At 38.1% G+C, this 22299-nt stretch overlaps 1 protein-coding gene across 5 annotated transcripts; it reads right to left on the bottom strand.

Annotated features, from left to right (window-relative positions):
- Positions 1 to 765: 765 nt before the first annotated feature.
- C3H5orf22 (chromosome 3 C5orf22 homolog) lies at positions 766 to 22296 on the bottom strand. 5 transcript variants are annotated; one of them, XR_009539982.1, is made up of 10 exons: positions 22157 to 22296; positions 20784 to 20929; positions 18418 to 18567; positions 15799 to 16228; positions 12267 to 12329; positions 11902 to 12023; positions 9601 to 9667; positions 7127 to 7266; positions 3662 to 4052; positions 1043 to 1392 (listed from the first exon to the last, which is right to left on the bottom strand). XR_009539982.1 is itself a non-coding variant. In XM_060146920.1 (9 exons), exons 1-9 carry the CDS (start codon positions 22235 to 22237, stop codon positions 991 to 993), a joined length of 1245 nt encoding a protein of 414 aa, XP_060002903.1. In that variant the 5' UTR covers positions 22238 to 22296; the 3' UTR covers positions 766 to 990. The 5 variants fall into 5 exon arrangements, 4 of the variants coding, with proteins under 4 accessions (XP_060002903.1, XP_060002902.1, XP_060002905.1 ...); XM_060146920.1 differs by lacking the exons at positions 1043 to 1392; positions 3662 to 4052 and adding an exon at positions 766 to 1036; XM_060146919.1 differs by lacking the exon at positions 1043 to 1392 and having other exon boundaries at positions 2086 to 4052.
- Positions 22297 to 22299: the final 3 nt, after the last annotated feature.

Genomic DNA, 22299 nt, shown 5'->3' with positions numbered 1-22299 from the left:
GCTCCAAAACCTTACTGGACCAAGCTGACAGAGGCGTCCCCCCTTCTCGAGCGATTCCACTTTCCTTACCCTTCCACAGCGGAGGCTGCTCCGTGGTAAGACTGAGGCCCAGATGAAGGGAACGCTTGTGGAGGGTTTGGAAATGATAGTGAATTGCTTGGAGATACTCACTCTACCCCACTTCCCTGTCATGCTCTGGTTGATTCATGAGGGACTTTTTTGCTGGAGGTCACCTATAAATAAATCAGCAACGTAAAAAATGGTAAGGATAACTCTAGATTCTATGAAGGTAATTTATAAGTACAGGGGTAGCAACTTCTAGACATTGTCTACATCACAGGTTTAGCCCCATAAATTCTAGTGTCATCTACCAGCAGGCAGGAAGGGAAGAGCAGAGGAAAAAATGCTGCGCCAGGCTTTGGCTTCCCTAACCCTGCTGATTGCGCAAGTTTTAAAATTGTGAATAAATGGATGCTTGCACCAATTCGAGACAAAAGAGTTTTAAATTATGAGTATCTCTGCTTAAAAGCCCTCCTCCATTACTTCTTTCCTTATGTGCAAGGACCTGCCTTCTTTGAATAAAGAAAGTGAAATTCCACTATTCACAGAAATACAGTTGAACTTAATGTGGGATTTAAAAAGATCAGGGGTTTAGGAGGCATGAGAGCAGGTGAGACCTGGAACAGCCATCACAGGACACTCTAAGTAGGGCTGAGTTTCGAAATAACAGCCAATGTTTGCTGAATGGCTCTTGTGTTAAGGGCTTTATTATGTGTTATTCCTCACAATATCCTGATGCGTTAAGTTCTCTCATTGCAAAGGAGAAGCTGAGGCTGAGGCCACACAGCCGGAACATGCAGAAGGGGGCAATGGAGCCAGGCAGTGGCCCTTGGAAGTTCACACTCTTACCACGATGCGCTGCTCTGTTTCAGTCATGACACTTCTTGTCTTGATCCTGGCATGATCTTATCAGCTAGGGTGGTAAGGCTTCTAAGCAGTGCTGATGTCTGATCCATCAGCTTCAGAGATCTGCTTGCTGGTGAAGAACGTTTTGAAGTTAGAGACATGGTAGGAATGCTGTAGCTGTAGGCTGGCTGACAAGTCACCAAGGAAGGTCTTCAAAGGAAGAGACACTGTACACCCTGAGGCTTGCCTCAGCCTCTGAAATGGGCTCCTGCTTCTGAATCACAGGAACCAAACTCACAAGATACTAATGTACAGAATGCCAACTTACTAATTTCCAGTGAGTGACTAGAATATTCACTGTTCAGAGAACTCTCTCCTAAGAATCAAGGTTCACAGAAGCCTCCTTAGTCACTGTAACTTCATTTGCTGAACTCAAATAACGAATAAAGGGAAAGGATGGCACTGATTCCACGAGGGCAGCTAGACCTACAAAACCAGAGGTGGTCCAGGACCAGTTAGTTCACAAACAAGCACTTCAAGAGAGTGTTGCAACTCAGGATGACCAGGTAGTACAGCAGAGTCCAATAGTATTTTTACATGTGATCCTCATGTATCTTGAGCATTTCTGAAAGATGTCCAACAAAAACTCCCTAAGTTTCATGAAAGTGCTTTCTCTTAAGTTTGGTGAGATAATCTTATACTAAGAAACATCCTGTAAACTATTGGCAGTACAATGCATATATTGCCAGCAATGTGGGACCACTACTGCTAAAACCAAAGGAAGATTTGGAGAGAATGTTATATAAAAAGTGAAGGACTTGACTAAGAGCTCCTTGAGAACCTAGAACACTTACAGATAGATGTCTACAGAAAATACTTCTAGAGATTAAAAAAAAAAAATCCCCCTAGATACTGGGAAATACGTACTTGTCAATTATCAAAGTTATGGCCTAATCTTACATTTAATTCACATTTTTCAAAAAAGCTGCTCAAAATCCCATGCTTTAGTGATACTTGTAAATAATCCAAGGCATGGTACCGTGGTATTCCTCATTGGCACTTAGAACACAAATGAAGGATGTCTTGATAAACTAAGTATCTTCCTATTTGAAATGTGCAGCGACATAATTTACTAAGTTGGTTATGGTCAACAAGTAGGGACTGAATTTTATTCTTCAATGAGAATTACAGAGCATGAGAACCAAATGATCTGAATGTTCCTAAAAAGGAAATTGATGCCCTTTTATTCTACCTGAGTTAAAACAATGATGAATCTCATCAGAGTTCATGGGAATCGTAATAAATGACTACTAAACCAGACTTACCAAGGCTATGAACACACCAAGATCATACACAATTAATTAGTGCTACAGTTTGGTTTTAAATCTTTAAAACCTCAAAACACACCTTTTTATTTACTTTAGCTGATAAAATAACTTACTTATAAAAGTAACATCATTTACAGAACTCTAATAAATTTTTTCAAAATTAAAAAATAAACAATAGCACTATTTTGCATCCTGATTTTACAGGGAAAAAGCTTTTTGGCACATAATGTTCTATCAAAAATGGAAAGTTGAATCAGTTTGCTTTGCTTTTCACAACAGAAATAAGCATTTATACTTATTAGCATTGGGAGATCAACTTAATGACAAGAAAAGTTTGCTAGAAAATAGAATCATTGGAAAAATAGGATCTGGTGCCACCTACTGAGTGGCAATGGCAATGTGACCTTGGGTATTAGCCATCAAGTTAGGTAACACACTATAATTTTAGCTACATGCAACTGTACCCCTGTGGTCAAGGCTTAAAAGCTACATGCAAAAATGAAAACGACTGCTGTATTAGGAATGAGGATTGATGTATTTTTTTTTTCTTTAAATGCCACCTGACCTTTTAAAGGAAAGGAAACCAAGGAGGTGGCTAAAAATGATTACTGAACACGAGGAATACTGAAGAGAGGAAGACTTTGGCAAATTAAGTAAACGAAAAGTTCCATGATCAAGAGTGACTTAGGTACGGTCTCTTACTCATGGAGAGACTGGTGGAAGGCAGTTATGTCCTTGGGTATTTATGGTAGATCAGAATTAAGGACTTAACTTCTTTCCCCTACTATTTACAGAAAAAGCTGGTTTATTTGAAAAAATTATCAACCCAGACTGCCAATAAAGTGGCACTTAGGAACTATTGATATAATGGTAATTGACACCCATTCTGACCATCTGGAGGAACAAAAAATCCTGGAGGGTTTTTCTGATTAGCGAAGAAAAGTTACTTTTTGTTTGGTTGAATTTACTCAAATAGACCCCCTCAATACCAACAATGCTGAGAGCATTTCATAAGAGTTGGGCCACAATCCTAAGTCTTGGAAAGGTAGACTTCCTAGAACATTTTCATGGACTGGCAAGTTTTTTTATTATTATTATTATCATTATTTTGCTAGTAGCTTCTGAGAATGTTACCTTCCTGTAAGGCCAGGGTGCCCTGCGTACTAAGAGCATGCCTAAGACATGTCTGTGGTTTTCCTTTCCTTCATAACATGTCTCACAATCCATAATTTGCTTCTCAGCTGTCCACCAAGAGGGCAGGGGCCTTGTCTATTCTGTTTGTTACCATATAACTAGCACTTAATTATGTCTGGCACATGAATGTGCTCAAAAAATGTCAGTTGGGTGAGTGAATGAATAAATGAATAAATCTCATACAGTCCAACCAACCTAAGGGGAAGAGGGGAAAAGAGGAAAAAAACCCTCACAAAAGTGAAGATGACAGTGATGGACAGGAAGAAAGATGAGCATCAGTTCCATCAACTGCAGGTAGACTTGATGCCAAAAAAACCCTGCCATCATTCAACAACTGGTGATACCTGTTCGGAGATTCAAAATACCTGCAAGATTTTAAATGAAAGTTAATATTAAAACAAAGTGTTCTCTGGAAGATTCATTTGCAAACAAGTTAATGAAAACCCTGTTACTACATCAAGATGTTAATAGGAGCCTAGCATTGTGATGTTTCAAGATGAAGTGGACTCTGCTGAATACACCAGGTGAACGTCTAGAGTCCCATAGAGGGAGCGTAGCACACTGATGACTTTTTCTTGAATGGTGTCAACTTGCTCAGAAGGACAGTAATCATCCAGACTTGACCTGGAACCAAGCAGAGAAAGAGAAAGGAAGAGAAAAATACACATAAATAGGATGAGATCATACTGTGAAGTGAGGAAAAGCCTGCATGTGTTGAATTCAATGTAAATTAGAAATGAAGAAGCTGTGTTGAATTTTGGTATAATAACTGTTGAAAGCTACTAAACGTTTACTCTATGTCAGGCGCGTTACATGAATTATGTTCTTTAATCTTCTCAGCAACTCTATGAAATAGGTACATTTACCATCCCTTTAAAGGAGTCTGAAACAGAGAAAGATTAACCTGCACAGGCCACATACTAGTAAGTGTTGGTGATGGGATTCAGAACCATACAGCACGTCTTCAAAGCCTCAGTGCTTAATACTAGACTGTTGTTTCCCTGAAAGGGAGATGTTGCTTGGGAACACTGGGGCTAATTATATTAGTGACTGGGCATCATGTTTCACATTCTTTTATTATGTGTACACTCAGGCTAGAAATTATGACAGTAGAGGCATTCCAACCGATAAAAGGGTTCTGCTTCTATAAACAACCTGCTAACCACACAAGCGTACAAGATCATCCAAAATGAAAGGTGCGGATGTGCTGGTGCTGGGATTAGTCTCCTAGGTAGTATTAAGAGAAGAGAGTAAAGTGCGATGGGGCAGGAATTTGCATTTTGGGTCTTTCTAGAATCGCCAACTGTAATTTGAGTGGCACCAGCCAGTAACAATGTCGCTGATAATTTTAGCGGGATTAGTATCTGAAATGATTTTATCAGTGTCTCCTGGTTCTGAACTGGGGTGAGGAAATCCATTGGCAATCCCACTGGATTGGAAAATGGCATAGAAATCTTTATAGGAGGAAATGGAATTTGTTATCTAGCCTACTCCTTATCACAAGTATTTTCGACCTAAAGAAACAATCTGTAAGACTTCAGATGAGCTCATTTCATTCTATGGTGATTAGGTTATTTTTGAGGCTTGATGTAAACAATTTTAAATTATTAAATACTGTCTAACATACACATATGGATAAATGTCTACTTTAAGAAAGCAGGATATGTATAAGTTTGATTTATTAGCCTTAAACAATAAGGGGCATTTCAATGCTTTCACAAAGATTTCTGGCTTCTTTAAAACAGTATTAGAGTAGCTCTTGATGGGAGCTACCCACAAGAGGGAGTTTTGGAAATCTGCAGGTACAGTTTTGATTGTCACAATGACAACTAGGGGACCAGGGAAGAGGTCAGGGCTGCTTGAGTGCTTGCAATATGCAGCACAGTCCTGCAATGTGAATATGAATTGTCCTGTGTTCTGTACAGTCTCCAAGGTCCACAGAGCACTTATATAAGTGAAAAACCTGTTTTTAATTTTTTGAGCCTAGAATTTAATACTCTTTCTTCTACATATGAACAAAGTATTTTTGAAAATGGATTAAACTAAATTTTCCAGGACTGCAAATACTCTGTGAATTGAGGGAAGATTGGACTTTAAGTTCAAAACTTAACCAAGAGGTTCTTGTGACTAGACTAACCATGTTGCCATGGCAGTGCTGTTCATGGTATTTGGGCAATATGACACACTGGATCTGTCGGCATTTTTAACAATTGCATTTAGTGACTCTTTGTAAAGATGCCAGTTTGGTGTGGCATCTTAATATATATTACTCTATTATCAATTACTTTCATTTCTCCTTTATGTTACGATTTTTTTGGTGTGTGGATATATGAATATATATTTAAATTATGTGTATAGGTAGGTTACTGCTATAAACTAAATGTTTGTGTGCCCCAAAATTACTATGTTGAAACCTAATCCCCAGTGTGATTATATCTGGAGGTGGAGGTCTTTGGAAGGTGATTGGGTCATGAGGATGGAGTCCTCATGAATGAGATTAATGCCTTTATTAAAGAGGTCCTAGAGAGCATCTTCACCCCTTCATTTTATGTGAGGTTAAAGGGAGCAGATGGCTCTCTATGAACCAGGAAGCAGGTCCTCACCAGACACTGAATCTGCTGGTGGCCTTCATCTTGGACTTTCCAGCCTATAGGTCTTTGACAAATAAATTCCCGTTGTTTATAAGCCACCCAGTCTAAGATATTTTTGTTACTGCAGCCTGAATGGATTAAGACAATGATATCATCTATATGTTATAAATGCTATCTAAATATATTTAAATTATGTGTATATAGATTAGATTATCTATGTATTTCATTCAGGATGGTAAAAGAATTCTCATGAATATTTCTCATAAAATATGTAATATTATTTGCCTGAGCATTTAAAGTACTTATTTTAGAAACTCAGTTACATACAAAATGAGTCCAAAGATTAACATAGAAAAGAAATTTTTATTAAATTGTTGTAACTATTCAGCACATTAGGACATTCAAATTTAAAATGTGGTAGCAGTAAATATTCATCTGTAGGACACAGAAACGGGAATTCTTATGTTCAACTGAATAACATCACCGAAGACAAGATTAACAGGAGTTGTATGTTGTTTGCCAACCATCACTAACAGGAAAGAGAAAATATAACACCTGAATTTCGAGCTGAGTAGGTAAAAAAATTAGTACGTAAGGACTACTGCATTAGTAACCATTAGATTCATCTACGGAGATGAATTAATTTCCCACTGCCGTTGTAACAAATTACTACAAACTTAGTGACTTAAAGCAAAACAAATTTATTACCTTACAGGTGTGTTGGAGATCAGAAGTCCTAAAATAAAGGTGCTGTCAGGGCTGTAATTCTTCTCTAGGCTCTAGGGAAGAATCTGTTTCCTTGTCTTCCTGGCTTCTAGAGGTTGCATGAATTCCTTAGCTCAAAGCCCCATCCTCCATCTTCAAAGCCAGCAGTCTAGCATCTTCCAATCTCTCTGATTCTGACCTTCCTTGCCTTTCTCTTATAATAACCCCTGTGATTACACTGGGCTCACCCGGATAATCCAGGATAATCTCCTCAATTTCAAGCTCCTTGAGTGAACCAGATATGCAAAGTCCCTTCTGGCATATAAAGCAACATATTCACAGGCTCTGGAGATAAGAATGTGGACATATTTGGTGAGCCATTATTCAAGCTACCACACTTACCTTGCAATTGTCACTACAGTAGGTTTTGGCAAATTTTTTAGAATGTAATACACAGATTGAATAAGATATTCAATTTCTTGTTCCGTGCTGACATGGTGAGGAAGTTCTGAATAATCACAGGTTAGACCAGCCTGGTGAACCTGAAAATAAGACAATTAAAAATCACAAGGTAATGTTGTTTTCAGAAGATTCTTTACCCATTTATGGCCTTGCTGACAAATTTTTAATATTTTTGTGGATTAGGATTGTTTCTTCCTTAATAGTTTCCATGCCACAGCAGTTATTTATACTTCGAAGTTTTGGAAGAACTGGTCTGTACACCAGTTTGGGCCTGATGCCTTTTCTAGGAATAATTCTTTATTTTGTAATTGTGGATTCATTCAGTTTGTCTTTACTTCAGTCTATTTTGATAATTTACATTTTCTAGCAAATTGTCCATTTCACCTGGACTCTAAAAGCTACTATAAATTGGTACATAGTATTCTCACCTTACTTTTCTTTCAACAAATTATTTTACTTTTTATTTACTTATTTTTAACAGATTTAAAAAAATTAATTACTTTATTTTTGGCTGCACTGAGTCTTCGGTGTGGCTCACGGGCTCTAGAGCACAGGCTCAGCAGTTGTGGCGCATGGGCCTAGTTGCTCCGCGGTATGTGCGATCCTCCTGGACCAGGGCTCGAACCCACGTCCCCTGCATTGGCAGGCGGGCTCCCAACCACTGTGGCACCAGGGAAGTCCCTATTTACGTTTTTTTTATTTTTTTCTTTTTTTGCGGTATGTGGGCCTCTCCCATTGCGGAACACAGGCTCCGGACGCGCAGGCTCAGTGGCCATGGCTCACGGGCCCAGCCGCTCCGCGGCATGTGGGATCTTCCCGGACCGGGGCACGAACCCGTGTCCCCTGCATCGGCAGGCGGACTCTCAACCACTGCGCCACCAGGGAAGCCCCCTATTTACTTTTTAAATACATGTAATGAGTACTACATTTAAAGCTTCAAGACGATACAAGGGGAAGACTTCCTCCTACCTTACTGAACCTACTGTTTTGAGTTTCTTGTGTATGCTTCATGTATAACCATATATACTGATATCTTATACATGTGTTGTAAATATAAATGACTGGTGTTCCAGTCTTAGCACTAAACGTGCCTAAGAGCTAGAAATGGCCCACAGGCTGACATTTTGCAGCCTCTGCATTAAAGTTCTGAAAACTGGAATTCAAATATATTGTAGCTTTGCCTAGGGTACGTAAGTGCAAAGTATGGAAACAAACACTAATCTACTGTATTACTGGAGGCTCTGGATACACATCAAAGATTTAACTGGCAATCATCAGTCAATGCACTAAAAACAGAGACTCTGCATGTTCTTTTCTACTAAAATGATCAAAACACCTAGTAACCCTGCAGCTATGGGCACATTATATTTGATTACATAATCTGCTCCCAAGCCTATGCCATCCTTTTTCTCAACAAACGATGTACAAAACCGCACCCCCTCCACCACCAGAAAGTTCAGATGCCATGTGATGACTAAAGTAGACCTGCACGAAGACACATTCAATAATATCACGTGAGCTCAAAGGAGTTTTAAACCCTAAATGTCTTCTATCATTCTTAATAATTGCCATTAAAAAAAAGGGTGAGTCTTGAGTTATCTCTGATTTAACCAAAATATTCTTTTGCTGGTATGTTTTATTCTTACAAAGTTAGCATTAAATAAATACATAAACTTCAGTTCAAATAAAGTGGTTTGATTATATTCCACAAAAAAATAAAACACTACAGCAAAACCACAATTTATTAAAGTAAAATAAACACCAGAAGTAAAAGCAGCAGAAGACCTGGAGGTCTCAGCTCTGGCACAAAATTTGAGAAAAGGTACCTGAACTTCAAATGGGAAAATTTATGCTTAAATACTACAAAATGATATAAAAATAAAAGAAATTATCATTAAAGGCATCTTCTTTTGACACAGCATTCAGATTGCTGTTGGCAAACAAACTTATACAGCTAATACAGTTAAGATGTGCTGGCCACAATGGCTTCTATTGTCCTTCTATTTGGTTTTTACAATCAGAAGTTTTCAGAGAGAGAGGAAAGAAAGAAGGGGGAAGGGACTATAAAAATGAACCAACAAAGAATGAGCAAATGTAGAAATTTTCTTTCCTAAAAGAAATCTTTTCTCTGGCAAGGAGAGATCTGACCATAGGCAAAGTTAATAAATCCACAGTACTTTTGCTTCATACATAAAATTGGCAAAAGTGTGTTTGTCCTGGAAAACTTTTCCAGTGTTCTGGTTTCTAAAAAGTATGTATTTCTTTCACTTCTTCTTTTTTTTTTTTTTTTAAAATCCACTCACACTTTCCAGGAACACAAATAAAAGTGAATCACTTTAACAAAGAGCACATTTTTCTAGCCAGAAAAATGCCTTTCTTAAAGGGTCATTTTATACTTCAATGTAAGTATTTACCATTTCATAGTCCGGTGCTTCCATCCGTTTTTTCAAACTTTGTACCAGTGGAACTAGTGATTCCATTCTGGAAAAAAGCACCCCTCAATTAAACATCACATCACCTCAACTAAAATTATAGTAGCAAATGAAATTTACCATTAACAGTATGTTTCATGATTCTTGGGAAATTAAAATTGTTCAAATATCATCTTAAAATATTAAGAAACAAAGGTTCCCTGCTGTTTTCTTTTCTTTTTTTTAAAATTTATTTAATTAATTTATTTTTGGCTGCATTGGGTCTTTGTTGCTGTGCACAGCCTCTCTAGTTGCGGCGAGCAGGCGCTACTCTTTGTTTTGGTGCACGAGCTTCTCATTGCTGTGGCTTCTCTTGCTGCGGAGCACGGGCTCTAGATGTGCGGGCTTCAGTAGTTGTGGCACACGGGCTCAGTACTTGTGGCTCGCAGGCTCTGGAGCGCAGGGTCAGCAGTTGTGGTGCACAGGCTTAGTTGCTCTGCCGCATGAGGGATTTTCCCATACCAGGGAACGAACCCACGTCCCCTGCATTGGCAGGTGGATTCTTAACCACCGCACCACCAGGGAAGCCCCTCCCTGCTGTCTTCTTACTTAAAAGATTACAGATTGTGTTAAAGATTAAAAATTAGCACTCAAGGGCTTCCCTGGTGGCGCAGTGGTTGAGAGTCCGCCTGCTGATGCAGGGGACACGGGTTCGTGCCCCGGTCCGGGAAGATCCCACATGCCGCGGAGTGGCTGGGCCCGTGAGCCGTGGCTGCTGAGCCTGTGCGTCCACAGCCTGTGCTCCGCAACGGGAGACGCCACAACAGTGAGAGGCCCGCGTATCACCAAAAAAAAAAAAAAAAAAAATTAGCACTCAAGAAACTGACGTTTTCCTCTTCTTTAAAAATGGAAGTTCTACTGTGACTTTAAAAATTATTTTGATCAGCAAGAAAACTAAGTGCCTTTAGCACCCTGTGATGAGAAAAGATAGTTTCCCAAAAGTTAAAAAAAAAAAAATTAAGGACATATTTATTGACATATACAATTATAACTGGAAAAGTTTTATACTGTGTGATATAATAACAATGGTGCTTTTAAGTTATTTAATATAGATGGAACTCTTTGGAAGCCCTGATTAATTAGTGTTTCTAGTATTTTAATGCCACCTCTACCAATACCCACTTATCTGCTGGGAGGGAAAAAAATAAAGACAAAAGGAAGGCATGGAGGCCTGTCTACCCACTTACCCTATTACTTCTCCCTTTCTATTAACGACACTTTCTGGGCTTCTGGACCCTACTCACCCACCTCTTCTATTTCCTTAGGAATAGTGAAGACTCCTTCATGCTGAGGGTCTGACCCTTTAGGGGCATGGTAAGTTTGGGGAGACGTGTCTTGTTGTCTGACTCAGTTTTCCTTTGTGCTATCCTTTTTTTCCTCCAATTCCAGTCACAGTTTAAACTCACCACTGTTGTAGCCTTGTCGTTTCTTCAAGGCTGTGACAGAACTGCCTGCAGGTGGTGAAGAGCTAAGTGTGCTCAGTAGGCAGGTGGGTTTCAGTGGAAGGTGGCTAGATTCAGGATTCTAAAGTTGTCAGGCTATTTTGTTTGTTTTGTTTCATTTAATTTTAAACTTGGCTTAAGACTTCACAAAATCACAATATAGTAGGTACTCTTCAACATTCCTGGGAAGAATCATGTCCTGTGACTTATTTCTATATCTCCATCTTCCATCATAATTTCAAAAAGGAGGGAATCATTTTTAGATCTAGCGCCCTATACTGAAGAGGAAAAAAGTGCCTGATCAGTATTTACTGATATGATTAATACTACTATGGTTTATTCTTCCATACCACTGCTTTCCTTAGTGACAATAAAGTTTTACGATACTTATATTTCAGGGATGTTTCTGAACATTTTATTTTTAAGTGAAAATTGCACTGAATATTTTAAATAGGTAATACACATAGCAAAAGAAGATACTAATTTTTAAAAAAATATTTATTTATTTATTTGGTTGCACCAGGTCTTAGTTGCGGCAGGCAGGTTCCTTAGTTGCCGCTCACCAACTCCTTAGTTGTGGCATGCAAACTCTTGGTTGTGGCATGCATGTCGGATCTAGTTCCCTGACCAGGGATAGAACCCGGGTTCCCTGCATTGGGAGCGCAGAGTCTTAACCACTGTGCCGCCAGGGAAGTCCCAAGAAGATACTAATTTTTCAAAAGCAATTTATCTAGCAAATTTAGCAATATATGTAGGATTAAATACAGTAGAGTTGGAGAAAAAAAAAAATTGAGGGTCTTACCTAGGATATGAAGCCCATTTCTGTACAGTTTCTTCATCATCACCATCACACAAATCGGCAAAAGCAGCTTCTAAATCTTCTAATTGATGAATTCGAGTATCAACACAATCTACCAAATCTTCCTTTAAACACATTGAAAAGCCGAGATTATATAGTTACTCTTTCAAAAAAACAAGTGAAATCCCATTACAATGAAAATTTGATTCAATTAGTTAAAACATAATTTTTCAAGTACTAACCACGGGCTTCCCCAAGAAACACACACCAAGATTTTGGACAGTTGTGTGCGAGTACTCCAACACCATGTAAGCTATTATTAGATATGTGATAAATAGACAAACACAAAAGAAACAAATGGAGGATACCTCTGTCAGGTTGGTACCAGGCTTTTTAAATTGGTACAGCTCTTTTAAGATTTTGTACTCCTCCTGGAAAACAAAACAAAAACTCCATATACTAGAAAAAAGATTAATTTTTCAATGATATGCTTTAAATAAAAAATAGCTGTGATACAAGAACATCTTAGATAATCATTTAAAGGTTAGTCAGGGAAAATCAGGGAATATGTATAATTCGTATTTCATTGTAAATATTACCACTTCTTTAGGGTAACTCTATCCATCTGGGCATGACAAGAATGTGTAAAAATTAGCTATGGAAGAAGACTTAACGGCTAACAGGTAATGAGATGAAAATATTTCTAATAATATTCTACTCTATAAATGGATACATCCTAGGATCTGAACAGATTTTTGCTATTTATGGGAAATATACATATCTTAGTAACAACAATAACAAAACTCTCCATGTTCACTTTGCAGCTCTTTCCCTAGCCACAGAAGAGAGCTCTGGAGTACAAAGGCAATCCTGGAGGCAGATGCAATGGAAGGATTTTGCAGGAGAATGTCTCCCCTTATTCAGCACAGCCAGGCAGCCCCACTACAGGTAGGTATATCTGGCCCCAATAATCCTATTTAGGAGCATTGTCAGGAAGGGGTTACACATAAGACCTAAAATTCCTTAAGCACAAAGCTGTGCACTATCCTCATCATAACAATCCTGTGAGCTGGGTGTGATTATTATTTTGATTTTATACTTGAAGAAACTGTGGGTCTGAAAGGTTAAGCAATTTTCCCAAGATCATACAGCTAATAAGCAGAAGTAACAAACAGAACTTAACTCTTTCTGACTTCTGAACATGTTTTTTTAAAAAATAGCTATTAAACTATAAGGTATAATACATGCTCTTTTCAAAAAGTTCTACAGAACCAAAGGATATAAAGGAAACAATATCCCCACTTTCTCAAGTTTCCTTATAGCACAGGAAAAGGAATAACTGTCATTAAGTTTCTTATGTAACCTTTTAGAAATTCCCATTACAAGATTTGGTGAGTATATTTGTAGGATAAATTCATAGTCAGGTTTTTTAGCTTCCAGGTATGCCCATTCTCATGTTTTCTAAATATTTCTAAGGTCATTTCATAATTCTGAATGCTGGTAGTTATAGTCACTGGTCCATATACAATAGCAGGAAAGAAGCAGAGGGCAATTTTTCCCCCTTACTGCAAGCTGGGAGAGCACGCTAGTTCCCCCATTCTTGATCCAGACTGCACTACAGTTGACCCTTGAACAACATGGGTTTGAACTACACAAGTCCACTTACACATGGGTATTTTTCTGTATATTGGAAATGTTTCTGGAGATCTGCAACAATTTGAAAAAATTTGCAGACCAACTGTATAGCCTAGAAATACTGAAAAAATTAAGAACAAGTATGTCAAGAATGCATAAAATGTACATAGATACTAACCTATCCTTACATAGACACAAGATGAATGATATTACTATAAAATTAATAATGGGTTAGTTTTCCTACTGTTTTACAACTTTGCTTTCGAAGAATTACATTACTGTACAGTATGCCCCTCTCTCCTAATTGGAGAAACTGCATATCATCTTACCACATAAGTGGTTTTTAAAAAAATATAACAATGTTTCCAATACTGTACTATGAATATGACTGTAATACTGTATGTCATAAAATTTTTATAACGATTCATTCATTAGCATAGAGGCTAGGCTACCGTGAAGCAATCATGTCAAATTACACTAGGCTACTGTAAAGCAATCACATTGCTGCTTCCTCATTATCAATGCATGAATCGTTGTAACTGTAAATAAATATGACTTTGTCACATTATCTTTTCATTTTTGATATCTAGTGCTAGTAATACGTATAACAGTGTTTTGTATCATAAGAGACAATACTGATGTAGGTTCATCTTATTAACATGATATAAACTTATGGTATTGATAAATACAGTACAGTACTGTCAATGTATTTTCCTTATGATGTCCTCAACATTTTCTTTTCTCTAGCTTACTTTATTATAAGAATACAGTATATAATACATATAACATACCAAGTATGTGTTAATTTACTGTTTACATTATCAGTAAGGCTTCCGGTCAACAGCAGGCTATTAGTAAATTTTGGAGGAGTCAAAAGTTATACCTGGATTTTTGACTACACAGGGAATCAGCACCCCTAACCTCTGTGTTGTTCAAGGGTCAACTGTACATTCTCCAATTTTACCTATTTTTAATCAGTACCTATTAAAGATCTTTGATAATTTAGATAAATCACAATGGCTTCCGATATGCACACAGAACAAGGAGTGTAAAGTGCAACATCATTGTCATGAATCAAATACTGAACTTAGGTAGAAAGAAGACAGTTAATTTGAATCCCCAAAAGAACCAATCTGGAACAACCTCCCATATGTTAAGGTAAGCAGTTATATGTGCTCATAAAATGCACCTGGGAATGCTCACTTGGATCATGAATTTACCAGTTTCTTAAAGGCACACATAGTTCTACCTCAGATCTGTGCATACTAATAGTGTCTGGTGATTTTCATTTAAGATCTGATGAGGTACCTGAAGGATCACAGGACTGAATCATTAGCTACAAATCATACATGTGTAATCAGGCACCTCAATGTTCAGTGAAAAATCTGTCACATGGGATTGTATATACATAGAATATCTCTGGAAAGATATACCAAGAAACTAGCCATGGTATTTGTTTCTAAGAAACTGGGGGAATGGAGAAGGAGTAAGAGAGTGACATATACACTTTTTAATGTATACACCTTTTTGTACTACAGCTGACCCTTAAACATCATGGGTTTGAACTGCATGGGTCCATATGTGGCGTTTTTCAGTGAATATATACTACAGTTCTACACGATCCACGGCTGGGTCAATCTTCAGATGTGGAACTATGGATACCAAGGCCCCAGTACAAAGTTATACGCACATTTTTGACTGTGCGGAGGGCTGGTGCCCCAACCTCCATGTTGTTCAAGGGGCAACTGTATATGATTTTATTTTTTTCAACCACCCGTGTACACACTACCCCAATTAATAAATGCAAAATAACACTATCTAGAGCAGGGATTAGCAACCTATGGCCTACAATCTGTTTTTGTATATCCCTCCAGTGGGTATAAAAAAATTGAATAGTATTGACAATTTTAAAGGATATAAAAACAACAAAGAATATGTGACAGAGACCACATGGGGTCCCCCACAAAGTGATTACTATCCGCCTGTCTGCCAAAAGTTTCCTGATCCCTGATCTACAGAAATTTCATACAATTCTCCAAAGCCACGTTTTAAAAATACCACATTTGGGACTTCCCTGGTGGTCCAGTAGTTGGGACTTCGCCTTCCAATGCAGGGGGCAAGGGTTTCAATCCCTGGTGGGGGAGCTAAGATCCCGCATGCCTCGTGGCCAAAAAACCAAAACATAAAATAGAAGCAATACTGTAACAAATTCAATAAAGACTTCAGAAATGGTCTACATCAAAAAAAAAAAAATACCCCATTTACCTGAGTGAACATTTCTTTGAAGGGATTCTTGACTGAAAAAAAATCTAAGTCAATATCTAAAACAAATGCATCCCCTTTCTCCAAAATTTTCAGGATTTCTCCAGTGCTGACTGAAGTGTGGCATTCTTGGCTTTCAGAAGAACATGAACATGATGGTTGCAGACAAGTTTGGTCTCTTCTCTGTGTCACTGAGTCATCTTCCAGTCCTTCTGAACAAGATTCACCATTAGTAGAGGCAGTGTTCTCTGTGTCCTCCAGTGCTAGCTTTGGCTTCTTAGCAGAAGACACTGTGTCATTTTCTTCTTGATTGTTACAGAGTTTATAAGGTTTCACCATAATTACATCCAATTGTAAAGGTTTTTGGTTCTCTAGCTGGTCTTCAGTTACATAAAGACCATCACTTAGAAAGTAATGATCTGTACTTGTAACCCTGGATCAGAGGAAAAAAATATTTTAAAGACGAAAGGACAAATTAGCTGACATTTCATATAGAATTTCAGAAATACAAGAAAGGACATATTTGACAAAAACTGGAGAGCTGTCTCTAATATTTGTACTTCCTGTTCTTCTATGGAAATACGGTTCCCCAAATTTTTAGCTGGGCACACAGCAGCCCAAAGTAAAGACCATATTTCACAGTCTATCTTGCAGCTAGGTGTGGCCATTTGACTAAATTCTGGTCAAAAGCCGTGAGTGGAAGAGAAGTGTACAGAGCCTCGCCCTCCCCTCCCCATCGACTGGAATGTGAACAAGGTGGTGGCAGGCCCCACTTGGACTCTGAGGACAAAGGCGATACTCTAGAGACGGGGGAGCAACAAGACAGAAGACACTGGCGTTCTCCAAACTGTAGGGCTGTCACATTGGCCCTGGACTGTGTGTGGTCAACTCTTAACATGAGAAAGAAATAAATGGTCCTGTTTAGCCAGTGCTTTGGATCTCTTTCATACCAGCTGGATCTTTACCCAAAAAAATCACTGAAGAGAAAAATTATATCTGGAAATAATTTAAAATAATAGAAACTCCCTCTGACGTATTTCAAAGCTTCATTAAATTTTATATAACTATAATATTTTAATATGAAAAGCAACTTAAAAAAATCTTGTGCATGTACAGAATGCATTTCACAAGTTGTAGATTTCTGATTTTAGACATATCAGCATGTTCTTAGCTTTTCAACTATATTATGCCTTGGTAAGTACTTTGAACAGCAAAACCAAATGCTTCTTCCAGAGGTAGGATCTACCCAATTAAAATAATGGTTAACATTTATTTCCCACCCACCCTCCTCTAGCATATACAGCCTTAAGTTTAAAAAGATTCAATTTTCTAAGAAAAGATTAATGACAAGAAAACTAATGTCCAAGATTATTAAAAACTGTACCATCCTAAGAAAGACAAAGGCTGTATCCTCCAATCTAAATCTGTATTCTTCTTTAATAAGGAACATTTTACTTTGTTCACATCTGTACAAACACATACATACATCTCAGACTGCATACCTATATGTGTGTCTTTTCCATAAATTTTTATTTGCAGGATTAACTAAAATCATGAGATAATAAAAATCTTCCTAATATTGTCATTACACATTGAGTATCAAATGTCTGTTTCAGATTGCTCAAAATTAATTTGATTTTGCAGAAACCTGTTACAGGTTAAATTAGGCCTACTCACCAAAGTACTTAATAAAAACCCTACCACTCTTTCATATAAACCAGTATTATGTATAATATTTGTATGTGGAGCCCTATTTAATTTGTTATTATATCCTCAATAAATACAATTTTTATGTATACACAGAAAAGTTACTTGTCCAATTGATAAGAACATACAAGAAAAGTTAATTGTATCATTAAGGATAAATCAAAAATAAAAAGTATCATTTTCAGTGAGATAGACTGTATTTCATTTTCAATGTATTACCATTTCATCCCACTATCCTTCAGGTTCTAGAAAGTCATGATTCCACTGCTTAAAACATTCATCCCATAACAAGAGAATTTAGAAAGCTAAGAACATTCTGATACTTTTAAAGATATTACAGTATCACAAGCTACATAAAACATTGGTTAAATAGCTTATACACCAAAAATAATTGCATATGTAACTCAAGTCAGAGAATGCTGCTATTTAATTTAGATTAGGTAATTATCTAGAGCTCACCATATTAATAAAATTAAAACCCCAAATCTACTTTTCAGCCACTGAATTTATAAAAAGACCAAAGTGAGATAATTTTGCTTTTTCATTGCAAATTGTTAAATTCAGCAGACAAAAGTTACATTGGAAGGAAATAATAAAATGTTATCATTAAATATATGTCTATAAGGTACTTCAATGATTTTATGGAGTTAGTCATCAATGGAGCCAGGTTTCCAAAGGAGGAAGATCATGTTATTCAAAAACCAACTTGACTACCAACAAAATACAAATGATGTGTGAAAAAGATCAAGAGACTTGCAAATTTGTTCCTGGTGTTTCGAGAACTCTTTTTGGAAGAGTTGAGGGCTAATCTGACCCCATTTTTGTGTGGAGATACTTATAAGTTATTACAGGGACCTAAAATCAGATAGAAGAAGTATTCAATCCCTTTCATACTCATAAATACGAGGAAATTACCTGATTGTTGTGGTCGAAATGTCTTTGCCTACTAAAAAATGATGTCTGCCCTCTCTGATTTGCTGAGCCCATGTGGGATGAAGCCATATTACATGGGAAAAATGGCCAGCATAAACTGCAGGTATAATCCAATTCTCGATACTTAATTCTCTGGAAAGAAATAGAGAGGAAGCATGAAAACTGTTAGTAAGTAGGTTTTTCCAAATGTAATTTCATTCAGAACAATATTTTAAGACAGTAGGTCTCCAAGTGGGGTCCAAGGACCCTTGCAGGGGTTCCTGAGACCTTTTCAGCATAACTAGTTCAAAACAATTTTTCTAAGAACACCAAGGCACTATTCCCCCTTTTCACTGTATTGACATTTACCCTGACAGTACAATGCAATGGTGGTCGATGTCCTAAGATTAATCAAGGCAAAGGCACCAAACTCTACAAGTAGTCACTGTATTCATCACTACCAAGCACCAGTGTCCCACACCCCCGTCCAGTTTCACGTGAGAAAGTCTTTCATAATTTTATTAAACTTTGACCCTGAGTATACGTTTTAAAATAACCTGTGTGGCAAGATGGGAAGTGCACAGCAAGCACTTCTGTTACGGATTTTGAAGTACAACGGTTGTCTCAAGGAAAAGCACTTGTAATTGAATTGCAAGCTGAACACCATTTTTCTTACAGGAAGACTGACTCATAAACCATAGTTGTTCAGACGTGAACCTGAATTGCTGGATTCTACATTCCAACTAAGCTTTAAAAAATGACCACTTGTCAAGTTTTAGTATAGTATTAAAGAATATTCACAATTAACTGAAAAGGCTATGAAAATACTCTTCATATACCTCCACCAAAACAACATATGGTAACGGACTGAATGCAGAATCCGAGAATCCAGCTGTCTTCTATAAAGGCAAATATTAAAGAGATATGTAAAATTTAAACATTGTGGGCTTCCCTGGTGGCACAGTGGTTGAGAGTCCGCCTGCCGATGCAGGGAACACGGGTTCGTGCCCCGGTCCGGGAAGATCCTACATGCCGCAGAGCGGCTGGGCCCGTGAGCCATGGCCGCTGAGCCTGCGCGTCCGGAGCCTGTGCTCCGCAACGGGAGAGGCCAGAGCAGTGAGAGGCCCGCGTACCGCAATAAAAAAAAAAAGAAAAAAGAAAAAAGATTTGTTTTCCATAAAAATATCTTATGCTAACATATAAAGTCCTATTATTTTTGAAATGAATTAATATCTTAAACATTTCTCAGTTTTAATTTCAAATATGGTAAATATCAATAAATATAACTCACATTAAAAAAAACTCAAGAATTTTTAAGGGTGTACAGGAATCCTGAGATTAAAAAAGTTTAAAAACTATTATTCTATGACTAACTGTACAGTCATCATACCTGCTTCATAATTCTTTTTAATTTCTAAAATATAAAATCTCTAAATATAAACGAGAGTAAGGACAATGGTAGAGCTACCACATTTCTTTAGAAATTAGTTCTCTGAGTTTTAGTTTTAGAGTCAACTAAAAGAAATGCAGTAGGCTAAAATTAATTCACACAAGCATTTATATTTTAATTTTATATTACAACAGGATAATTACTGCTATGTAACTTTTCATTTTATACGAGTAGGCTACATTGTAACAAATACATAAGTAAAGAGACAGTGACACGATTTCAGGGAACTGTATCACTGAAGCGAGGTCAGTAAGTCACTATTTAGAGATACACTAGGTATGTCTTTCCTGAAGAATGGACTACAAATTACCAATTTCACGTCCACCTCTATGATTCTGTATAACTGAAAGTCAATAGGATTTGTGACCTGAAAAGAAACAAATTGGGAGGTTGCAGGGACTCAATACTGGAAGAAAGGATACACAAATTAAAGATGCATTGCTTATACAATTATTGAACTATGTGTTCAAGACACATTTTCTTGTGCCTCCGTAACCAGACTTTTAAAGGGGTAAAGAAGAGTGAACTGGCTTAGGTAATTTCTAAAGTCTCCGACTTCTAAAATTCTAATTCTAAAGCAGAGGCTGGTAAACATTGGCTGGGCCACCTGTTTTTGCAAATAAAGTTTTATCGGAACACAGCCACTGACACTTGTTTATGTAGTGTTTACAGCTGCTTTCACACCACAAAGGCAAAAATAAGTAGTTGCAACAGAGACCATATGGCCAGCAACCCTAAAATATTTACTATCTGGTTCGTTAAGAAAAAGTTTGTCCATACTTGTTCTAAATAAAATAAAAAAGGCAAACAAAAGCAAAACTCATGAGCTTAGCAAAGACTATTTCTCTTAATTGCTTATCATCTACTGCAAATTGTATTTCAGGTGCATAAAAAATGGTTAACAAAAATCACATTTTACCCGAAAAGTGTTTCCTTATCAAATACAGTGTCAGCTGGCATATTCACAGGAATAAGGAGGTCTGGATGTGAATCAAAATGCACAAAACTTATATTACTTGCAGGAAGATGCTTTGAGCCAATGGCCCGGTATATAAAGGGCAGAACCTGTAAAAGACACATACATGCACACATTCAGAATTGGTACTGAATTCATGAGCATACACTCAATTACAGACTGAAAAACAATGCTAAACATAACTGCACATAATTTGAAGCACACCAAGTTGTTAAAAAGTAGGGAAATATTAAATTTGTTCATTGCACATGGTTTAGACAATCATCTCAAGCTTTATTTTTTCCTCAGAACTTCCAAGTTACACCTCCAAAGGCTTTAATGGGCATCTCTCACCACCATGCTGCCTCCACCTCAAACACAATAATGTGGGGAAACAGACAGGACTGGTACTCAGGAAAAAACTGCTGGTTAATACCCTCTCTGGCATTAAAGATGTGTTCAAGCTACCTGGGTCTCTGGGTCTTTTCCACACTTTTAGGGTGGTGGTGCAGGGCTATGTCGTCTATAAGGCTCTTTGTCTTGTTACGGTCTCTAGAGTTCTAAGTTTAAGACTGAATCTGAAAGCACCACCTAACCTATGCTTGCTCTCTCAGACACATACACACCGTCTCTAGGTCCTGAGAGACCCAACTTCCTTCCTATTCTCTTTACTTTATTCATCCACAAATCTGGAATCACCCTCTTCCTCTTTCATAGCCAGAGCATTCTCAAGGCATATGAATGCTATTAAAAAAAAAAAAAGTCTTAGACCACGGGACTGTCTCGTAGGCTTCCAGAAATCTAGATTAGGGCACCATTTTAGCTATTCCAAAGTAGCACTACCTCAGAAACAGAACATATCTTTAGTGTCTATAAACTCGGGGCACCCTGTTAAAAGATTTATGCACACACTACGTACACAGTAATACTAACGGCCCTATGAGTGCTACTTTGCACCATTTCACAGGTGACAGTCCACATTCTTAACAAAAATCTCCCGGCTACACAGCAGGAACGTGTAGAGAGGCCGGGAGACAGTAGGAAGCCTGCGTCAATGCGCAGGTTGAGGACTCGGGGCTGTGCAGTTACACTGCCCGCGTTCGACTCCCGATGCCACCAGAGCCTCGAGTGTTAGAGGAGTTGCCCGACTCGTAGTAAGCACCCCATAAACGTCAGCGCCTATTCTTCCAAGCTAACCGTTCTGGTGTTTTCCCCACAGCAATGCAACTCGCGTGGATAACTAACGCTGGTTATCTCTCTGGCCTCCGATGGCCAGGCTCCGCCGCCTCCTTGGTCCTCGCGCGATTCTGCCCCAGGCCCGGCAGCCGCCCTCTCACCTCCTGATGGTCTTCCACCACCCACACCGGGAGCTCATGGTAGCGCCGGAGCCGGGCGCACTCTCCAGTGCACTCGCTCATCTTTTCCCTCGGGACAGCGTCCCAGCTAGCTGGACTCAAAGAGGCTTGAGCTGCGACCCCGC

Source organism: Lagenorhynchus albirostris, chromosome 3 (assembly GCF_949774975.1).
Source record: "Lagenorhynchus albirostris chromosome 3, mLagAlb1.1, whole genome shotgun sequence".
NCBI classification, from domain to species: Eukaryota; Metazoa; Chordata; class Mammalia; order Artiodactyla; family Delphinidae; genus Lagenorhynchus; species Lagenorhynchus albirostris.
This window is presented reverse-complemented; position numbering and strand designations above follow the sequence as displayed.

Coding starts and splice junctions, on each gene's coding strand:
- C3H5orf22 (XM_060146919.1), bottom strand. CDS start 22,237: ATGAGCGAGTGCACTGGAGAGTGCGCCCGGCTCCGGCGCTACCATGAG. Junction 12,024..12,266: donor CTGGTACCAACCTGACAGAG/GTATCCTCCATT, acceptor ATGTGTTTAAAG/GAAGATTTGGTAGATTGTGT. Junction 7,267..9,600: donor AAGCACCGGACTATGAAATG/GTAAATACTTAC, acceptor TCTTATTTTCAG/GTTCACCAGGCTGGTCTAAC.